Source organism: Miscanthus floridulus, chromosome 12 (assembly GCF_019320115.1).
Source record: "Miscanthus floridulus cultivar M001 chromosome 12, ASM1932011v1, whole genome shotgun sequence".
Lineage (NCBI taxonomy): Eukaryota > Viridiplantae > Streptophyta > Magnoliopsida > Poales > Poaceae > Miscanthus > Miscanthus floridulus.
The window spans coordinates 65,436,306-65,453,290 of NC_089591.1; the positions used below are offsets into that span (position 1 = coordinate 65,436,306).

A 16,985-nucleotide genomic window follows, 5' to 3' on the forward strand; every position below is an offset into this window, starting at 1 on the left:
GTATAAGTACCTGAGAGGACTCCGGAGGGCAACCATGTATTGAACAATTAAACTCTCTACTACGAATCGTTCCTCCTCCTATCCTGTGTGCTTTGCTGCCCCTTCCCCGAGTCTGTCTTCTACTTCTATTCCCCAATTCTGTTACGTTAACAAAATAGTTTACACATCACAGTACCAAAGCTCCTCGAACTGCAGTGTCACAACATCACGAATACAAAACAAGCGTACTTAAAATCCCCAGATCACTGGAAGTCTTAATGCATAAATTCGGTGTCAGATAGCATCACCGAAACAGTGCAGATACATGGAATACTCCAGGATATTCCTTGGTGAAGACAGCCCCATCGTCTCAGCAGTAAAACATGACACGCTTCACGTTTTCCTTGAGAGCGGGTAGGGGCCTGACCGCAACACTCCCCGCCCCTCTGATGCTGCGTGCACCACCTGGTGGGGGGCCACGAGCGCCACTCGCCATTGACCCACTGTCAGAGGTATCTGGCTCCATGTAGAAGCGAGCTCGGAAGGCTGCCAGATGAGCATAGTATGCCGGGGGCACTGCAAGCAATCAAGCAACGGTCAACAATTTGTTTCATGGACTAGCATCACAATGGGTTGCCAGAGTAGACAAGAGACTGAAGTAATGTTCTCAAGCTGGGCTTACCAATTGACACAGAGCGGGTGCACCTAGCGTACCTGCAAAAGTGGAAACAATGTTTAACAGGCAGTTCAAGAGTGAACGGGAAATAATGGATTGATGTAGTAGTAGATGTATTACGTGTAGCACAGGTTGTTTGTCAGAGTCTGCAGCTCATCAGCTGTAAACTTGTTCTCATCCCACAGGACATGGTAATGAGCAGGGCGGCTTGTTCCCTAATGGATGTGAACTTCAAGTCATTAATCCGCCATTTCATCGAGGGATGAATTGAAAAGGAGAATGCAAAAAAAAAAAAAAAACCTGAATGCCAGCATGGCTACACAGGTAGAAATCAAATTCAGTAGGATGGCAAATCTTTGAATCAACCACGGTGCCTAAATTCAGATGAAAAGAAAGTATCTGGTCAGATTCAAATTAGACATGCTAAGCCCAAAAAGGAGAGCACCAACAACTAACCAGGCAGTATGTTTCCACTTCTATCAACTGTACGCTGGTCATTGTGGTTATTAGCAAACAGCCTAGTGTGATGTCGCTTCTGGACCACGACAAAAGTAACTGGAGGCTGGTAATTGGGCTCCAGGGATGCACAGGCCTATTTCCATGGTACCGAGAGGACAGTCAAGAAAAGATGAAGAACAACATCAATCCAATGCTATGTAATTACATGTACCTTTCTGATGGCATCAAGTTCATACAACAATACTTGATAGAACTGTCCCTCACTGACACCATCCCTGAAATTCAAAACTGCTTAGTATAATGAGAAACAGATCAGTAAAGTTGACCGATCAAGGATAATAACCTGTAGAATATGATCCTTTGGGGCTTCTGTCCAGTTGCCCTCTTGAAAGAAATGAGAAGTTCCCTGCAATAAAAAGAATTTAAGCATAAAGCAGAATCGAAAGATGGAGAACTGTGAATAAATCTCATCATCTCAAATAGGATCATACTTTATCATGCCACCAGTTACTGTCCTTCTCTGCGGGTCTTGCCATACTTTGAAAAGATCCTGTATCAGCTCCTGGCGATGGGCTTGGGCACTCACTAGTCCAGCATATTTGGTGACCTCAGGCCAGTCTTGCGAAGCAACAACCTAGGAAGGAACAATATAGTAAGAATTAAAAAGTGAAACTTCCAGGTTAGACTATGTGAACTTCTAGCCTGTTATAATTGCAACAAGTACTGCACTTACAGCTGCAATGGAAGGACTGGAATCTTCTCCAGGATGTGGATGGGTAACATCAGCACCAAATATTATGGTCGGTCTGTCACTGACAAGGGGGATTCTCCTTGTCAAAGCATCTACAAGTACAGTATTCCTTCCCCCAACCTGAAAAGGTAGGAAAACTGTGAGAAAACTATCGATTCAGGAGACTTAAGGATGGAAGCGTGGAGAGATTTTACCTTAACATTTATTTTGAGTGCAACATTTGCAAGATACTGCTTGCTCATCTTAAAAACATGTTTAGTCAGACAACACTGGGAGACCAATCCAAGATCAGTCTCGCAGATCCTTTTGAGATCCCCTGAGAAGTCAAAAGAATGCTGATGACCAAATGTATTCAGCAGACAATGTTTAAGTGTGTTTTGGAAGAGAACATTACCATAAAGAGAACCATTATTGTCTGGCAGTATTACAATCAGCAGATCGAGTTCCCTGCCCTGTGGCCTCAGTATGTTCATTGCATCTTGATAACGTGCCTTTAACGCTCTTTCAACATGTTCAGGCCTTGCAGTCACTGGAGGCAGCACAGGCTCAAGAGCAAAATCCTAAAGGGAGAGGAAAATACGTAGAGTAAATAACAAAAATAGCCAAAGTATATTGCGCACAAATGATAATTGAAGGAAAAAAGACTTACCATTCCGGATATTTGGCACATGACTGCCAGCTCATGACAGAAACCCCTAGCGGCACTATCTTGCACATTCCGAGAGAAGTTAATACATGCCCAGTTGCTGACTCTGCCACCATTAACCATTTTCTACCCAGAAAAAGAAGGCAGCCAAAGAAGAATAGACAAGAAAGTTGACTTATGAGATTATTAAATTAATCAACAAAAAGGGAGCATGCAGACAGAAGGCAAGCTAAACGTAGAAAACAGATGCATTTAGATTCAGGGGCGACACCACGTTCATCTACGGTGGTGCACTGGCACCATTGATTGAAAAAATGTGTAGTATTAGGTGACCTATTTTGACCTTGTTAATGAGCTCGAAATGGTGATGTTACTACAAGGTTATACTTGCGTGCACCACCATAAATTCTGTTTTAGCTTCGCCCCTGTCTAGATTACAGCACTGTCAAATCATAATCCAAATGTATTGCATAAAAGATGGTTGCAACCTACAAGAGTAAAAGGGGGGAAAAGAAAGAAACCCCAGATAGTTCAGAGGTTCTTGATAGAATTTTTTTTTGTGGGCTTATTGATAGATCTTTCTGAGTACATAATGCAAAATCAATCCTGTCATGTGGGGGCGCGCCTATTCTAGGAGACGGCGAGCCCGTGACATCCGCCGGGCGGCTGAGGGAGCGCATGCGAGGGCTGGGAGCGCGATCACCACGCCGCATGCAGAGGCTGTTTTGGAAACAGCCTAAATTAGAGGAGAGCCATGCAGGGAGCCTCCAATTTAGGAGCAGTTAGCTCAGATTAGCCGGGCCATGAGCCTATAAGAATATTTGTAATCAATCATTTGAGGAAAAGAAGAATTACATCCCTAAACTCTCTCCCCTCTTCTCCAACAAACCGTGAGCGCTGAGGGGCAAAACCTCGCACTCCAACCACGGATCGAGACTACGAACTCCGGAGTCGAGGTCCAGCTACCCTAGGCCCCGACGTCCTTGACAACCTGGTATCACGTTTCCAGGCCTTCCTCGCCTTTCCGATCCACCTCACCCGCACTGCAGCCACCGCACACCCTGCACCCCACCGCGCCGCCATCGCCATACCCTGCCGCCGCCATGTCCGAACCGTCCCGCCTACGCCGCTGCCGCCGCAGCCATGCAAGCCACCTTGGACTCCCTTGTGGCGTCCATCAAGACCCTCCAGACTTCTGTGGAGGCCAACGCCCAGGCCATCCAGCGCCTGGAATGCCGCGCGGCCGCCGCCGGGTGGCTCGTCGTCCTCATCGCACCCCGGGCCGGGGGACCAGCCCCACGATCGGCCACCGCGCTTTCAAATGATGGATTTCCCGCGCTACAACGGCAAGTCCGATCCACTGATCTTTCTCAATCGGTGTGAGTCGTACTTCCATCAGCAGCGAGTTATGGAGGAGAAGGTGTGGATGGCGTCTTACAACCTTGAGGAGGGTGCCCAGCTGTGGTACTTCCAGGTCCAGCAAGATGAAGGGACCCCCTCCTGGCGCCATTTCAAGGAGCTGCTCCACCTACGTTACGGTCCGCCTCTTCGCTCCAACCCCCTCGACGAACTTGCGGCGTGCCATCGCACGGGGACCGTGGAGGAGTACCAGGACCGGTTCCAGGCGTTGCTGCCGCGCGCGGGCCGCCTGGATGAGGTGCAGCGCGTCCAGCTGTTCACCGCAGGCCTCCAGCCGCCGCTCAGCCACGACGTCGAGATCCATCACCCGCAGTCACTGGCGGCGGCCATGAGCCTCGCCCGCAAGCTGGAGCTCCGGAACAGCTACTTCGCTCCGCCAGCGCGCGTTCCCCAGCGCGATCGGGGCCTCCTTCCTGGCACCCGCACCGCGTCTCGCCCTCCCGGCACCCCCGGTGCCCGACAAGACCGCGCCGGCCACGATCTCGATGGAAGGCCGACCGGTCCGCCGGCTGACCCAAGCCGAGCAGGAGGAACGTCGCCGGCTGGGCCTCTGCTACAACTGTGATGAGAAGTTCAGTCACAGCCATAATCGCGTTTGCAAGCGCCTCTTCCTCCTAGACGGCGTGCTCAAGGACAATGACGACGAGCCGACGGACGAGGACGGGACCGCTGCAGAAGAATCCCCGCACTTCTCCCTCCACGCGATCGCCGGGGTTCCCTTCTCCGACACTATGCAGATCAAGGTGGTGCTGGGCGACATCACCCTCACCGCGCTCCTCGACTCGGGCTCCATGCACAATTTCATCGCCGAGACCGCCGCGCACCGAACGGGGTTGCCGCTCCAACATCGGCCGCGTCTCACGGCGACAGTGGCTAACGGTGAGCGGGTCACTTGCCCGGGCGTCATCAGACAGGCTCCGCTCATGATCGCCGCCGACACGTTCCGCGTTGACCTCTTCGTGATGCCTCTGGCCGGGTATGACCTGGTCTTAGGGACGCAGTGGCTGGCGACCCTCGGCCCAGTGCTCTGGGACTTCAGCGCGCGGACGATGACGTTCACGAGGCACGGGCGCGCCATAGTTGGACAGGCGTGGTGACGCCCAACACGCCGCGCCTCCGCGCCACAACGGCCAGCGAGTCATTGCTGGAGGAGCTCCTGGCTGCCTTCGACGGCGTCTTCGGCGAACCACAAGGGCTACCTCCGCCACGGGGCCACGACCACGCCATCGTCCTCAAGCCGTGCGCGGCCATGATGGACCAGGGCATCATCCGCCACGGTTCCTCCGCGTTCTCATCGCCGGTCCTACTGGTCAAAGGCGGATGGTACGTGGCGATTTTGCAGTGGATTACCGCACATTGAACGCCCTCAAGGTCAAGGACGCGTTTCCCATTCCTGTGGTGGATGAGCTCCTCGACGAACTTCACGGCGCCAAATTCTTCTCCAAGGTTGGACCTGCGCTCCGGCTACCACCAAGTGCGGATGCGGCCAAGCGACATCGACAAGACCGCGTTCCGCACCCACGACGGCCTGTATGAGCTTCTTGGTCATGTCGTTCGGGCTGTGCAACACCCCGACGACGTTCCAAGAGCGCTCATGAACGATGTTCTGCGGTCCTTCCTCCGCCGCTTCGTGCTTGTTTTCTTTGACGACATTTTAATCTACAGCAATTCATGGGTAGACCACCTCCGGCACCTGCGCGCCGTGCTCACGCTACTGCGCCATCATCGGCTCTTCGTCAAGCAATCAAAGCACGCCTTCGGGGTCTCCTCTGTCTCCTACCTCGGCCACGTCATATCCGCGGCAGGCGTAGCCATGGACCCGGCCAAGGTGCAGGCTGTCCATGACTGGCCGGTGCCTCGCTCCGCACGCGCGGTCCGCGGTTTCCTCGGCCTTGCGGGCTACTACCGTAAATTCGTCCACGACTACGGCACAATAGCAGCACCACTGACGGCGCTCCTCAAAAAGGAGGGCTGTTCCTGGAACGACGCCGCGGCGAACGCCTTCGACGCGCTCAAGAGGGCGGTCACGTCGGCACTGCCGGACTTCGCCAAGGACTTCATCGTCGAGTGCAACGCGTCCTCCCATGGGTTCGGGCAGTGCTCATCCAAGATAAGCACCCGGTGGCGTATTTCAGCCGCCCCATCGCTCCGCGTCACCGCTCCCTCGCCGCTTATGAGCGCGAGCTCATCGGGCTGGTTCACGCCATCCGTCACTGGCGTCCGTACCTCTGGGGCCGTCGTTTCCTTGTCCGGACGGACCACTTCAGCTTCAAGTTTCTCTTGGACTAATGGTTGGCGATGATCCCGCAACATCATTGGGTCGGGAAGCTTCTGGGGTTCGATTTCTCCGTTGAGTATAAGCCCGGCGCGGCGAACACCGTGGCGGACGCCTTGTCCCGCTGTGACACCGACGCGGGCTCCCTCACCGACGCGGGTTCCCTCTCGGCCATCTCAGTGCCGCGGTTCGACTTCGTCGAGCGCCTCCGACAGGCCTAGTCCACCGATCCAGCTCTGGTGGCCATCCGGGATGAGCTCCGCGCGGGCACCCGCGGGGCGCCTTGGGCACTCGTCGACGACATGGTGACCTTCTACTGCCGCCTCTACGTCGCACCGGCCTCTCCACTGCTACTCGAGATCATGACGGCCATGCACGAGGATGGCCACGAAGGCGTCCAGCGCACACTACACCGGCTTCGCCGCGATTTCCATTTTCCCAACATGCGGCAACTCGAGCAGGATATGGTGCGCGCGTGCTCCACATGCCAAAGGACCAAGTCGGAACACCTCCACCCAGCGGGCCTCCTCATGCCACTGCCCATTCCGACGGGTGTCTGGACCAACATCGCCCTAGACTTTGTCGAGGCACTGTCGCGCGTCGGGGGAAAGTCAGTCATCCTGACGGTGGTTGACAGGTTCAACAAGTACTGCCACTTCATACCTCTGGCGCACCCCTACTCCGCCGAATCAGTCGCCCAGACGTTCTTCCGCGACATTGTTCGTCTTCACGGCGTGCCTCAATCCATGGTGTCCGATCGGGATCCGGTTTTCACCTCCACCTTTTGGCGCGAGCTGATGCGTCTGGTGAGCACCCAGCTGCATATGACGACGGCCTTTCACCCCCAGTCCGACGGACAGTCGGAGGCCGCCAACCGGGTCATCGTCATGTATTTGCGCTGCTTCACGGGCGACAGGCCGCGCCAATGGCTCCGTTGGCTACCCTGGGCCGAGTACATCTACAATACGGCGTACCAGACGTCGTTGCAGGACACCCTTTCGTGTCGTCTACGGCCGGGACCCCCCCACCACCACCACCATCCGCTCGTATGAGCCGGGTGAGACAAGGGTGGCCGCCGTCGCCAAGAACATGGAGGAGCGGGACGCGTTCTTAGCCGACGTCCGCTATCGGCTCCAGCAAGTCCAGAAGCACCACGACGACAAGCTTCATCGTTCCGTCTCCTACCAGGTGGGCGATTGGGCCCTACTTCGCCTCCGCCAGCGTGCGGCATCCTCGATGTCGCTGTCCAACTCGGGGAAGCTCAAGCCGCGCTATTTCGGCCCCTACCGCGTCATCGAACTGATCAACGACGTGGCCGTCCGCTTGGAGCTGCCTCCGCGTGCTCGCGTGCACGACGTGTTTCATGTGGACGTTCTCAAGAAGTTCGTGGGGGCAGCCGCCGAACGCACCACCACCACTCCCGGCCATCCACCACGGCGCGACATCACCCGAGCCTAAACGGGTTGTCCGCACTCGTCTGGCGCGCGGCATCCGCCAGGGTCTTGGTGCATTGAAAGGGGGAACCTGCGGCAGCGGCCACTTGGGAGGACGTCGACACGTTCCGCGCCAAGTATCCTACCTTCCAGCTCGAGGACGAGCTGGCCGTCGAGGGGGGGAGAGATGTCATGTGGGGGCGCGCCTATTCCAGGAGACGGCGAGCCCGTGACATCCGTCGGGCGGCTGAGGGAGCACATGCGAGGGCTGGGAGCGCGATCACCACGCCGCATGCAGAGGCTGTTTTGGAAACAGCCTAAATTAGAGGAGAGCCATGCAGGGAGCCTCCAATTTAGGAGCAGTTAGCTCAGATTAGCCAGGCCATGAGCCTATAAGAATATTTGTAATCAATCATTTGAGGAAAAGAAGAATTACATCCCTAAACTCTCCCCTCTTCTCCAACAAACCGTGAGCGCTGAGAGGGCAAAACCTCACACTCCAACCACGGATCGAGACTACGAACTCCGGAGTCGAGGTCCAGCTACCCTAGGCCCCGACGTCCTTGACAAATCCCTCCAAAAAAATTCCATGTCAAGCTAGGTAGATCCTAGAATTTTGAGGTAAGGAGATAGGAAAGAGGCATGCCTAACAAAAAATAAGAGGAAATTAAGTACCATGAAACACAAACTCAGTAATAGCTAATGACTATGTAACTTGGACAAACTAACTTATTTGCTGATGAGGCAGCTACTCTCCGAGTTGCTCGGTTAACTTTCTGCTTTATTATTCTTTTTTACAACATATAGTGCTTATTTAATTTGGATGGTCCTCACCTAATGTTACCATATCAGAAAATTAATTTCAATCGAAAAAATCACAGGAAGAGCAACTTTATCTAGATTTCTCAGGACACAGGCATACCTTATTCATCATGTTCCATTGGCCAACTCTGGGTAAAACATCCTTCTCTCGGCCACTATCATGGTATTTAAGCTAATTACAAAATGCACAAATTCCACATCAGCAGCCATGCACAGCATATGCACAAATATGAAAAACAAAATGCCAAGATGTTGTTAGAAGTCATGTTTGTTAACCTACCCTTGGTGGTGGCAGAACACGAGCTTCAACTGCCGCAAGACGTTCATCAATTCTTATACCAAATTCCTGTGCATATGGGTCTGCATAGTATGCATTGTGATGCACAGTCTGATAAAAGGCAACATAAGGAACTAAGTCAGAATCATAAATTCAGCTGACTGACTTTGGTAAATACAAGACCAATAAAACCTCTGTACCATATTATGTTTAAACATTACACAGTATTCTGAAAAAACAGATGGCACTATTTATCAGAAAAATACAATTTACACAAACATTTTAATAATCAAACAACTGTTGCAGATACCCTGTTACCAATCTCAGAGAGCCAGAGAACATTTTAGATGCACAGTCAAATGTATAATCATGTTAACAAAAGACAAGTGGCAATGGTTTGTAGTGCACCTAAACCCTGAAGAACGCACAGGCAAATGTGTAAACAGGGCTTCCAAAACTAAAAGGCTTGAAAACTGCTAACCACAGGCTATAAAGTAAACATGGTTAAACATTTGAATTCATAAGACGTATACACTGATCAAATAACTCATACAAAAACATACGATAAACAGCCACCTGTAAGATGTCCAGCTCACGATCTTGAGGACGCTGGCAGGTCACTTTAAGTAGAGCAGTGATTTGCTTCTCATTGAGTCGCTTTGAGTAACGCTGTCCTTCAACTATCTTGCAAACCTGAAATTTCATATTTCAAACCCATAAGCATAATACTGAAGCTGGATGTAGCATTCAGAAACCATTCAAATAGATAAGCACAATATAACAAATCCAAGTTCAATGGAGACAGTTGAAGATACTAACCTCCATTGGCAGATAATTTGGTCTTTGTTGATTGCCCACTTGCAAGCACGGTAAAGTGGTGTGCTGGATACTAAAACCATAAGTCTCCATGAAGTATTGGACCACAGTCTTCACAGTACCACGATCATCAACAGGGAATCTATCACAAAGAAACCAAAAAATCATGTCACTGCATTATTCTTTAAGCTATTAGCTCATACCAGCAATGGAAGACACACATACGATAGCTCTCTTGTTGCTTGTGAGGTGAGGCCAGAAATGCGATATTTTCTGCGCATGTTTCCCCTGTGAGTGACCTCGACCTTCACACCTCTTAGGGCTTTTTTGATCTAGAGAGGAACAAACAAAACAGTAATTCAGCGCGAACTCGCATAAACCAAAGTTGCTATCAAATAGGTAAGGTAATGATTCAAACCTTCACACGATCCGAATCAGACAATGGTCTAACTGAGATATCTCTGTTAAGAAGCTGAGCAACAAAATCGATCACAGGGAGAGGCTCGATAAATGCAGTAGAGGACATATCTGCAAGAGCACAAATCAAAGGCTAAGAAAAGACCAATACTGATTCCATAAACTACACTGGGAGTCTATAGAATTAGAATTTAGTTAAAACACGTCATGGATCATGTGTGGCAACTGAAAGATAAACAAAGAAACAAAAAGTTTGAAGTGACAGTATCTAACCAATATTCAGTGAAAGGCCCATCTGTGTCGGCCTTATGCTTTGGTAAAAGCCGCGCCAACTTTCCAAACCCTCACCAAGTTGCTGGCGTCTCCCTAAGTTAGGAGAATAAAATGATCTACCAACAGGACAATACCTGCACAAGAAAAATGTAAGGCAATGAAGACTTTGACATTTGCCTTGGAAAAAGTAACTAATAAATACAACTAGCTCAAGATCACCTCGCAGTAGGCAATTCACGTAGTACAATGTCAAGCACTTGAAGAGCTTCTTGAGGAGCATCTGCTTGCCTTCCAGCTAGAAACATAGCCAGATGGTGGAGATCAGCACGGGCCGCAAATTTGATCACCACCCTAAATACTCTCTCGCGCCTTGAACAGAAAGGATTGCAGCAGTCAGCATGAAATGTTGCATATGTTCTAAATACAGACACAGCATAATGATATACCTTTGTCCACCTTGGCCACCGCCAAGTCTATCTTCCTCATCTTGCAAGGTAATTTCAAATGTCATAGAAGTAAATGGCAATGGTCCAGCAGTATAAAGGCTCTTTCTTCCATCGTACGCAGGTAGACGCCCACCCAAATGGGAGTTTCTATATAGTGTTACAAGCTCTCCCATGACAGCACGATTAACGCCACGTGAAGTAACCTCAGGTGTTATAGATACCTGATGGCGAAAGATTGGTGACCAGAAATAACAACATAAAAAAAAACTGACATGAAATTATTCCCTACGGAGCTTACATCATATTGGTGAAGGTCTTTGTCAGGAAGCTCAGCAAAAAAATGATTTGCCTTCACAATGCACCTGTCCCCATAAGTGCCCTTGCCAGGGCGCAACGGGAATCGAACCGATTTGCTTGATGCTGGTGCCACTTGAATTTCTTGGCTCGTGGAAGTCTGACCATGAATGGCAAGTTGCTGAAACTGTTGCTGGACTTGTCCAGAGCTCACCTCTGCCACAGGCTGTGAGGATGAGCCAGGTCCCGATGGGGATGGTGAAACCACCGGGGCTTGATACTGGATATAGGGGGCTTGGTGCAGCTCGGGAACTGTTCTAGATGGACCTGGAGGAACATTTTGTCCAACATTACCTCCCCTATGCCCACCATAGTATGGCTGTGGCATTCCACCTCTGGAGCGGGCGCCACCACGTCCCTGGTAGTCACCACCTCGTCCCTGATATTCACCACCACGTCCCTGGTATTCACGCGGGTGATACTCGGGTGGCCCACCACCAGGGTGATGTGGCCCTGGTCCTCCATGGCCCTGAAAATGTCCACCACGACCCTGGTGTTGCCCACCACCACGGCCACCCTGTTGAGGCACCCAGCCACGTCCTCCCCCAGGTTGTTGAGTTCGCTCAGGTCGCTGTGAACCTTGTCCAGAACCTCCTGAAGACTCTCCAGAAGTTTCTCCAGAGCCGCCAGGGCCAGTTCTCTTCTTCCTCACCATGATGGGCACTGGCATGACAGGAATACATCAAGACTGAGATTGTAAAAATATAACTTATCAAAACTTAACATGAAGAAAACTGTTTAACTAGGTACTTGTTAAAAGATTGAAACAGAAGGTTGTATAATGAAAACTGAAACAGCTTAGGGATTAAAGAAAATGTAAATGATGTAACACAAATAGAAGATCAGCTGCATCAAGGAATTGCTAAAATAATAAATAGCAAATTTCTGAATTACAAGTTGACAACATGATAGAAACTTATTCCCGTGAGAAAACGGCCAAGTACCAGAAGACAGTAAACAAGAAAAACCATGTAGGCATCGAAGAAAGGGAATGCGATCTCACAAGTATTAGGAAACAAGACTTATTACGTTTTTATTGAATTTAAGCTTCCTACATTTTGATTATTTCACCGCTTCTGTGGCTAGCTGCAAACCTCTATTTAAACGATAAGTGACCAAGTAGAATGTTAGAAAAATGCAAGGAATAGCATATCAAAAAAGAAGGGAGGCGTAGGTGTCCTCTAGATATCGAATATTTTATTCATGTAGTAACAATATCCTAAAATACATATACAGACAAGAAGTAAACAAAATCAACCAATCACCCTTTCTATAATAGTATAAAAAAAGAATCATACTAGTATTTTCATTCAAAAGATAATGTACATGATACAAACAGTAGAGGCGTACAAACAACAAAAGAGTACCAGAAGAAATGTACGAATGAGAAATATGCAGCAGCACTAAAGAAGTTGCCAGAAGACACCCACTTCATCTACACACAAAACGATCAGTATCCTACTAAAGGCCTGCCATATGTGGCCTCTTTAAAGTTTGTTTTAGCAGGGACCTTTTCTAGCCATCACTGTTCAATAGAACTGCCAATGCCTTAGAGATAACATCAAACATCTTAAATGCTACCATTGGTCAGTATTAAGATAACATCAAACACTTTGGTAACCATTGAAGGAACATGATTTTTTTTCACAATGCCGTGCTGCATCAGTGTAGGAAATTGCATAGTCTATGCTTGCGCTTGTAATCAAGTTCGAGAGTTCACGCTAAGTGAGAACATCAAGCATTAGGCATAAACTATGCCTAGTACACATCCGCAATCATAGCCGAGGCTGCGATTAGACTCATCACAATGTGATGCACTAAAAAAGAACCCTCGTTTGTTAGCCAGGCACAAAGACAACAACAACAAAAAATAGCACCCTAAACCCAAAATAACCAGAGATGGATACCAAGGTACAGCAGGGAAAATACACATAAACGGAGTGAACCTTTTACCCTAACGTAGAGGCAAATAACCATGCAAGCATGTAGCCAGTAGAGGAAGGTACGGCTATATCAGTATTTTTTAGATATATGCTGAGGCCTTAACGAAGTAATCAGTTCACCCGAATATGAGCAATGGACACCGGAAAGAACAGATGTTCCTTATCTCACAAAGCAATTAAACCTCCCGTTCCACATTAAGCGCTTAGCGTAGATCGACAAGCTAAAATGATCACAAAACAGTCGCTAATCGTCAAGCTCTCATTGGATCAGCTCACAACCAGCTAGAACCGGACAAATCAACCAACAGACCCCACAAAATCCACGAGCGCCCTCTCGAGCTCGTTCATTTTCGAGCACCAACACCGCCGCAACAAAGCAACCCATCCGGAAACGATCGAACGCTAAAGTTACACACCCCACACTGAGGCAGCAGGCGAAAAGCAGCAGATCTAGCGGGTTACGGGAGGGAGCGATACCTGAGCAGGCTCGGCAGACTGGCTGCGCGAGGGATGGGAACGGAGTGGGAGTGCTAAGCTCCCAACTCCACTAATGGCGCTCTCTACTGCCGCAGCGCTGCTGCTGTGCTGGGTGCTCCACTGCATGCCCACGACCACCACCTCCTCTCCGCCTTTTGAGGAGGGGAGGGGGAAGGCGACGGCCGCTTGGGGATATAACTGTTCATACAGCGACGGCACGGCAGGAAGCATGTATTTTTAGCGCACGGCACGGCCCGGCGACATGTGGGCCTAGGCTGGCCCGGCCCGAGACGTCTGGGCTGCTGCTCAGGCTCGTGGGCTGGCACGGCAAGGCCCTGTCTGAGTCAGCCGGCCCGGCACTGGCCTGGCCACCCCTCTCTCCCTCGGCCCCTCCTCACTCCGCTCCTCCCCTCCGTCTTGGACTCCCTGCGGCCCAGCCGCAGCGTCTGTCCGTCCGCGTCTCCGGTCCCCGCCTCCCCCCTTACCTCATCATATATAAACTCACGCTGCGGCCGCGGCGGCTCACACCTGAAAACTCTAGTTCATTTCACTCGCTCGCCTGTCGCCTCGCCTCGCTCTCGGCTTCGTCCTTCCCGACTCCGGTGAGGTGACCTCGACGATCTGCCTGCCGCCGGCGAGTAGCTCCCTACTCCTCCTACCTGATCCCCTCCCTGCTCCCTCTCCGCCTCTCCCTTCTCCCTATCCCTATCTCCCCTCTAGATCTCGGTGACTATGTGAGTTCGTGTCACGTCTGCCCCTCCTTCGCCGCTCGCCGTCCTTCTAACCGGTGTGTCGTCTTCTCTGGATGGCCCTCGTCTTCTCTGGCACCGGGCTCCGGTTGCGCAGGTATATCCCTAACCCTAACCCTAACCCTAACCCCGCTTGCCGCCGGCAAGCAGCTCCCTACTACTAAGTCCTACATGATTCCCTCCTTGCTCCCTCTCCATCTCTCCCTTCTCTCTATCCCAATCTCCCCTCTAGATCTGGGTGATTATGTGAGTTCGTGTCCTCGTGTGCCACTCCTCCGTCGCTCGCCGTCCTTCTAACCTTACTGTCGTCTTCTCTGGGTGGCCCTCGTCTTCTCTAGCACCAGGCTCCGGTTGCGCAGATACATCCCTAACCCTAACCCTAACACTAACCCAAACCCCAACCCTAACCCTAACCCTCCTCTTCTTCCATTGATGAATGGTTTGTGATATATTATGATGTATTATTTTCCTCCTCCATGTCTTTACGCAGGTCAGTAGCCGATGCGTCGTCCTCTAGCTGTGGCATAGAGCGACCAAGGCTACCCCGCGCACCATTGAGGAACGGTGTTGGAGAGCCCTCCGCGGTCGAGGGCGCCATGGCTGGTGCTGATGACGAGATGCCACTGACGCCGTGGGGCCGAGGCGGCCAAGGACACCTCGGGCGCCACGCCATCGATGGGGATTAGTGGGGCTAATCAAGCGTTTTAGGCGTAAAGGACAGGGGGACGGGTGTCAGAAGTGGATTACCGTGCCCCCCTCGCCCTGTTTTTGCCTAGGGCCCAGAGACGTTTGGGTTGCGGATTGAATCGCCCCGCTCTCGTGTCCCGTCCGCACTACGCGACCATACCGAAGCATCACACAGAGTGAAATACTTAGCCCTTTTCAATTCCTTACCTAAAACTTTACATCATGTCATATCAAATATTTAGACATATGTATAAATTATTAAATATAAACTAAAAAATAACTAATTGCACACATTACAACTACGTTGCGAGACGAATCTTTAAGCCTAATTAGTTCATGATTTGACAATGAAATGCTACATTAACACATGTGTTAAAGACGGCTTAATTAGACTTAATAAATTTATGATGGATTTTATAATTTATTTTTTATTAGTATCCAACATACCTCATATAATATACGATGTGACAGCCAAAACTTTAGAACTTCATTTAAACACCACCTTACTTACTGGCCACCGATGCACATGCGTCAGAGCGTACGGTGAACCAAAGTAACAAACGATCGCGGATTCAAATGTCAAATGATAGCCGATGCTTCAACTTTCATTTATGCCACGGTGTACCGGTGCCTCAAATAACTAAACAAACAATAGTTTATTCTCTTCCCTCGTAACTCTTGTCAGATCTTTATATCACTTACATGTGGAACCATATATTCCTTTTCAAATCAAGCACCGGTGAACCTACTTTCCTCGGTGCCAAAGTTTTCGCTGCTTGAATTTACTCCTACAGTGTGCAAGCACCGATGCTCGGATAAAAAATGGGTTTCAGGCATCGGTATTTCACCACACTGTGGGTAGTCTGAGTTGCCAACGGCGACTGCTATGCTCGTGGTAATTTGGCCATGTGGGCACGGTGGTTCGCCGGTGGTGGGTCGCTGTCAATGCAGTCCCGTTTCGGCTAAGCCGTCCAGGCCCGTAAGAGGCAAGAGGATGAGTCAAACGGGCGCGGGCGCATCTCGATGCTCGCAACAACCATTAGCCTGCTGTAGTAGCATTTGCTCTCGCACCCAACGTCCAACGAGCACACACGGCCCTACTACGGCCACCCTACCAGATCAATGGCTCAGATCGGTTCCGCATACCCTGCACGCGCCAGTGCGTGGGCCACCGCTAACTGTTCAAAACACTGGCCCACCGGACACCGTCCGGCACCCAGGCGATGACACGACGTTCTCACTGGCCGCACGGGCCCAGCGCGCAGCGAGTCGCGTGCCAATACAGCGCGTCGCGCAAGTTGCCCGCTGGATGGAGTTGGAGGAGTACTTGGATAGGACGCTATGGGCCCCAGCCCTTTACTGGGCGCGCAACCAGCCGTTGCTCTGCTGGGCCCGCGGCCCGATGACGGGGACGGTGTGGAGCCCGCGGTACGGGTACGGGGTGTGGCCGGGCGGGGGCCCTTTCGCTTTCGCGTCCAGGCTAGGCTAGTACCCAGTGGGCTGCCTCGGGCCTCACAACCAGAATGACACAACCAGTCGCGGCCGCCCGCCTGGCCTTCTCCAACGCCTGCGCCCCTGTTGATTGTAGAGGCTACGACCGGCCGGGACGGCGAGACACAGCACAGCAGCGGCGCTCTAGCCTCTAGTAGGAGTAGGTGGCGCTCGCAGACGCAGAGCTGCAGGAATCGACGAGCCGTATCGTGCTCGTATAGACTCGTAGTGGCGCCAGTGTTGCTATCTAGGGACTGCGTATGATACAGCGGGTATCACGTCGATCGTACGCCGGTGTCTTGGTTTTGGTGGAAGGTCCAGACAGTTCTTCCTCGTCTCCGTGCTTCAGAGTTCACATCAGGGGTGGGGCGGGGCGCACAGTGAAAAGATTTGCTGGGGGCACCCGTGGTCCGGTGCAAAAAGAGAGTGTAGATCGGTGCTATACTAAGGCCCCGTTTTGTACCGCTCCGGCAGGCCCGGCCCTGGGGCGGGGCGGGAGGGACAACCGTCCCAGGTCCAATGAGCCAATGGGCCTCTCCCCCAAGTATACAAGCAGTACTAAGCACAAGCCCAAACATACGGCAAAACACCGGTG

General features: G+C 51.2%; 1 protein-coding gene across 2 annotated transcripts in view; it reads right to left on the minus strand.

Annotated features, from left to right (window-relative positions):
* Positions 1–212: 212 nt before the first annotated feature.
* The window catches only part of LOC136497024 (protein argonaute 1B-like), a 36,787-nt gene continuing 20,014 nt past the window's right edge, over positions 213–16,985 (minus strand). The window contains exons 1-23 of one of the 2 annotated variants that reach the window (XM_066492812.1): positions 13,464–13,652; positions 10,988–11,706; positions 10,690–10,910; positions 10,463–10,612; positions 10,244–10,377; positions 9,972–10,081; positions 9,779–9,885; positions 9,557–9,695; positions 9,314–9,430; positions 8,741–8,848; positions 8,561–8,632; positions 2,515–2,637; positions 2,260–2,425; positions 2,060–2,181; positions 1,848–1,985; positions 1,606–1,748; positions 1,458–1,520; positions 1,326–1,389; positions 1,112–1,247; positions 956–1,029; positions 776–870; positions 662–693; positions 213–555 (exon numbers count right to left, since the gene is read on the minus strand). In XM_066492812.1, coding sequence (XP_066348909.1) covers positions 350–555; positions 662–693; positions 776–870; positions 956–1,029; positions 1,112–1,247; positions 1,326–1,389; positions 1,458–1,520; positions 1,606–1,748; positions 1,848–1,985; positions 2,060–2,181; positions 2,260–2,425; positions 2,515–2,637; positions 8,561–8,632; positions 8,741–8,848; positions 9,314–9,430; positions 9,557–9,695; positions 9,779–9,885; positions 9,972–10,081; positions 10,244–10,377; positions 10,463–10,612; positions 10,690–10,910; positions 10,988–11,698 — 3,231 coding nt within the window. In that variant the 5' untranslated portion in view covers positions 11,699–11,706; positions 13,464–13,652 and the 3' untranslated portion in view covers positions 213–349. Of the gene's footprint in view, positions 556–661; positions 694–775; positions 871–955; positions 1,030–1,111; positions 1,248–1,325; positions 1,390–1,457; positions 1,521–1,605; positions 1,749–1,847; positions 1,986–2,059; positions 2,182–2,259; positions 2,426–2,514; positions 2,638–8,560; positions 8,633–8,740; positions 8,849–9,313; positions 9,431–9,556; positions 9,696–9,778; positions 9,886–9,971; positions 10,082–10,243; positions 10,378–10,462; positions 10,613–10,689; positions 10,911–10,987; positions 11,707–13,463; positions 13,653–16,985 lie in introns of those variants that run through there. The other variant, XM_066492811.1, reaches the window with a different exon arrangement.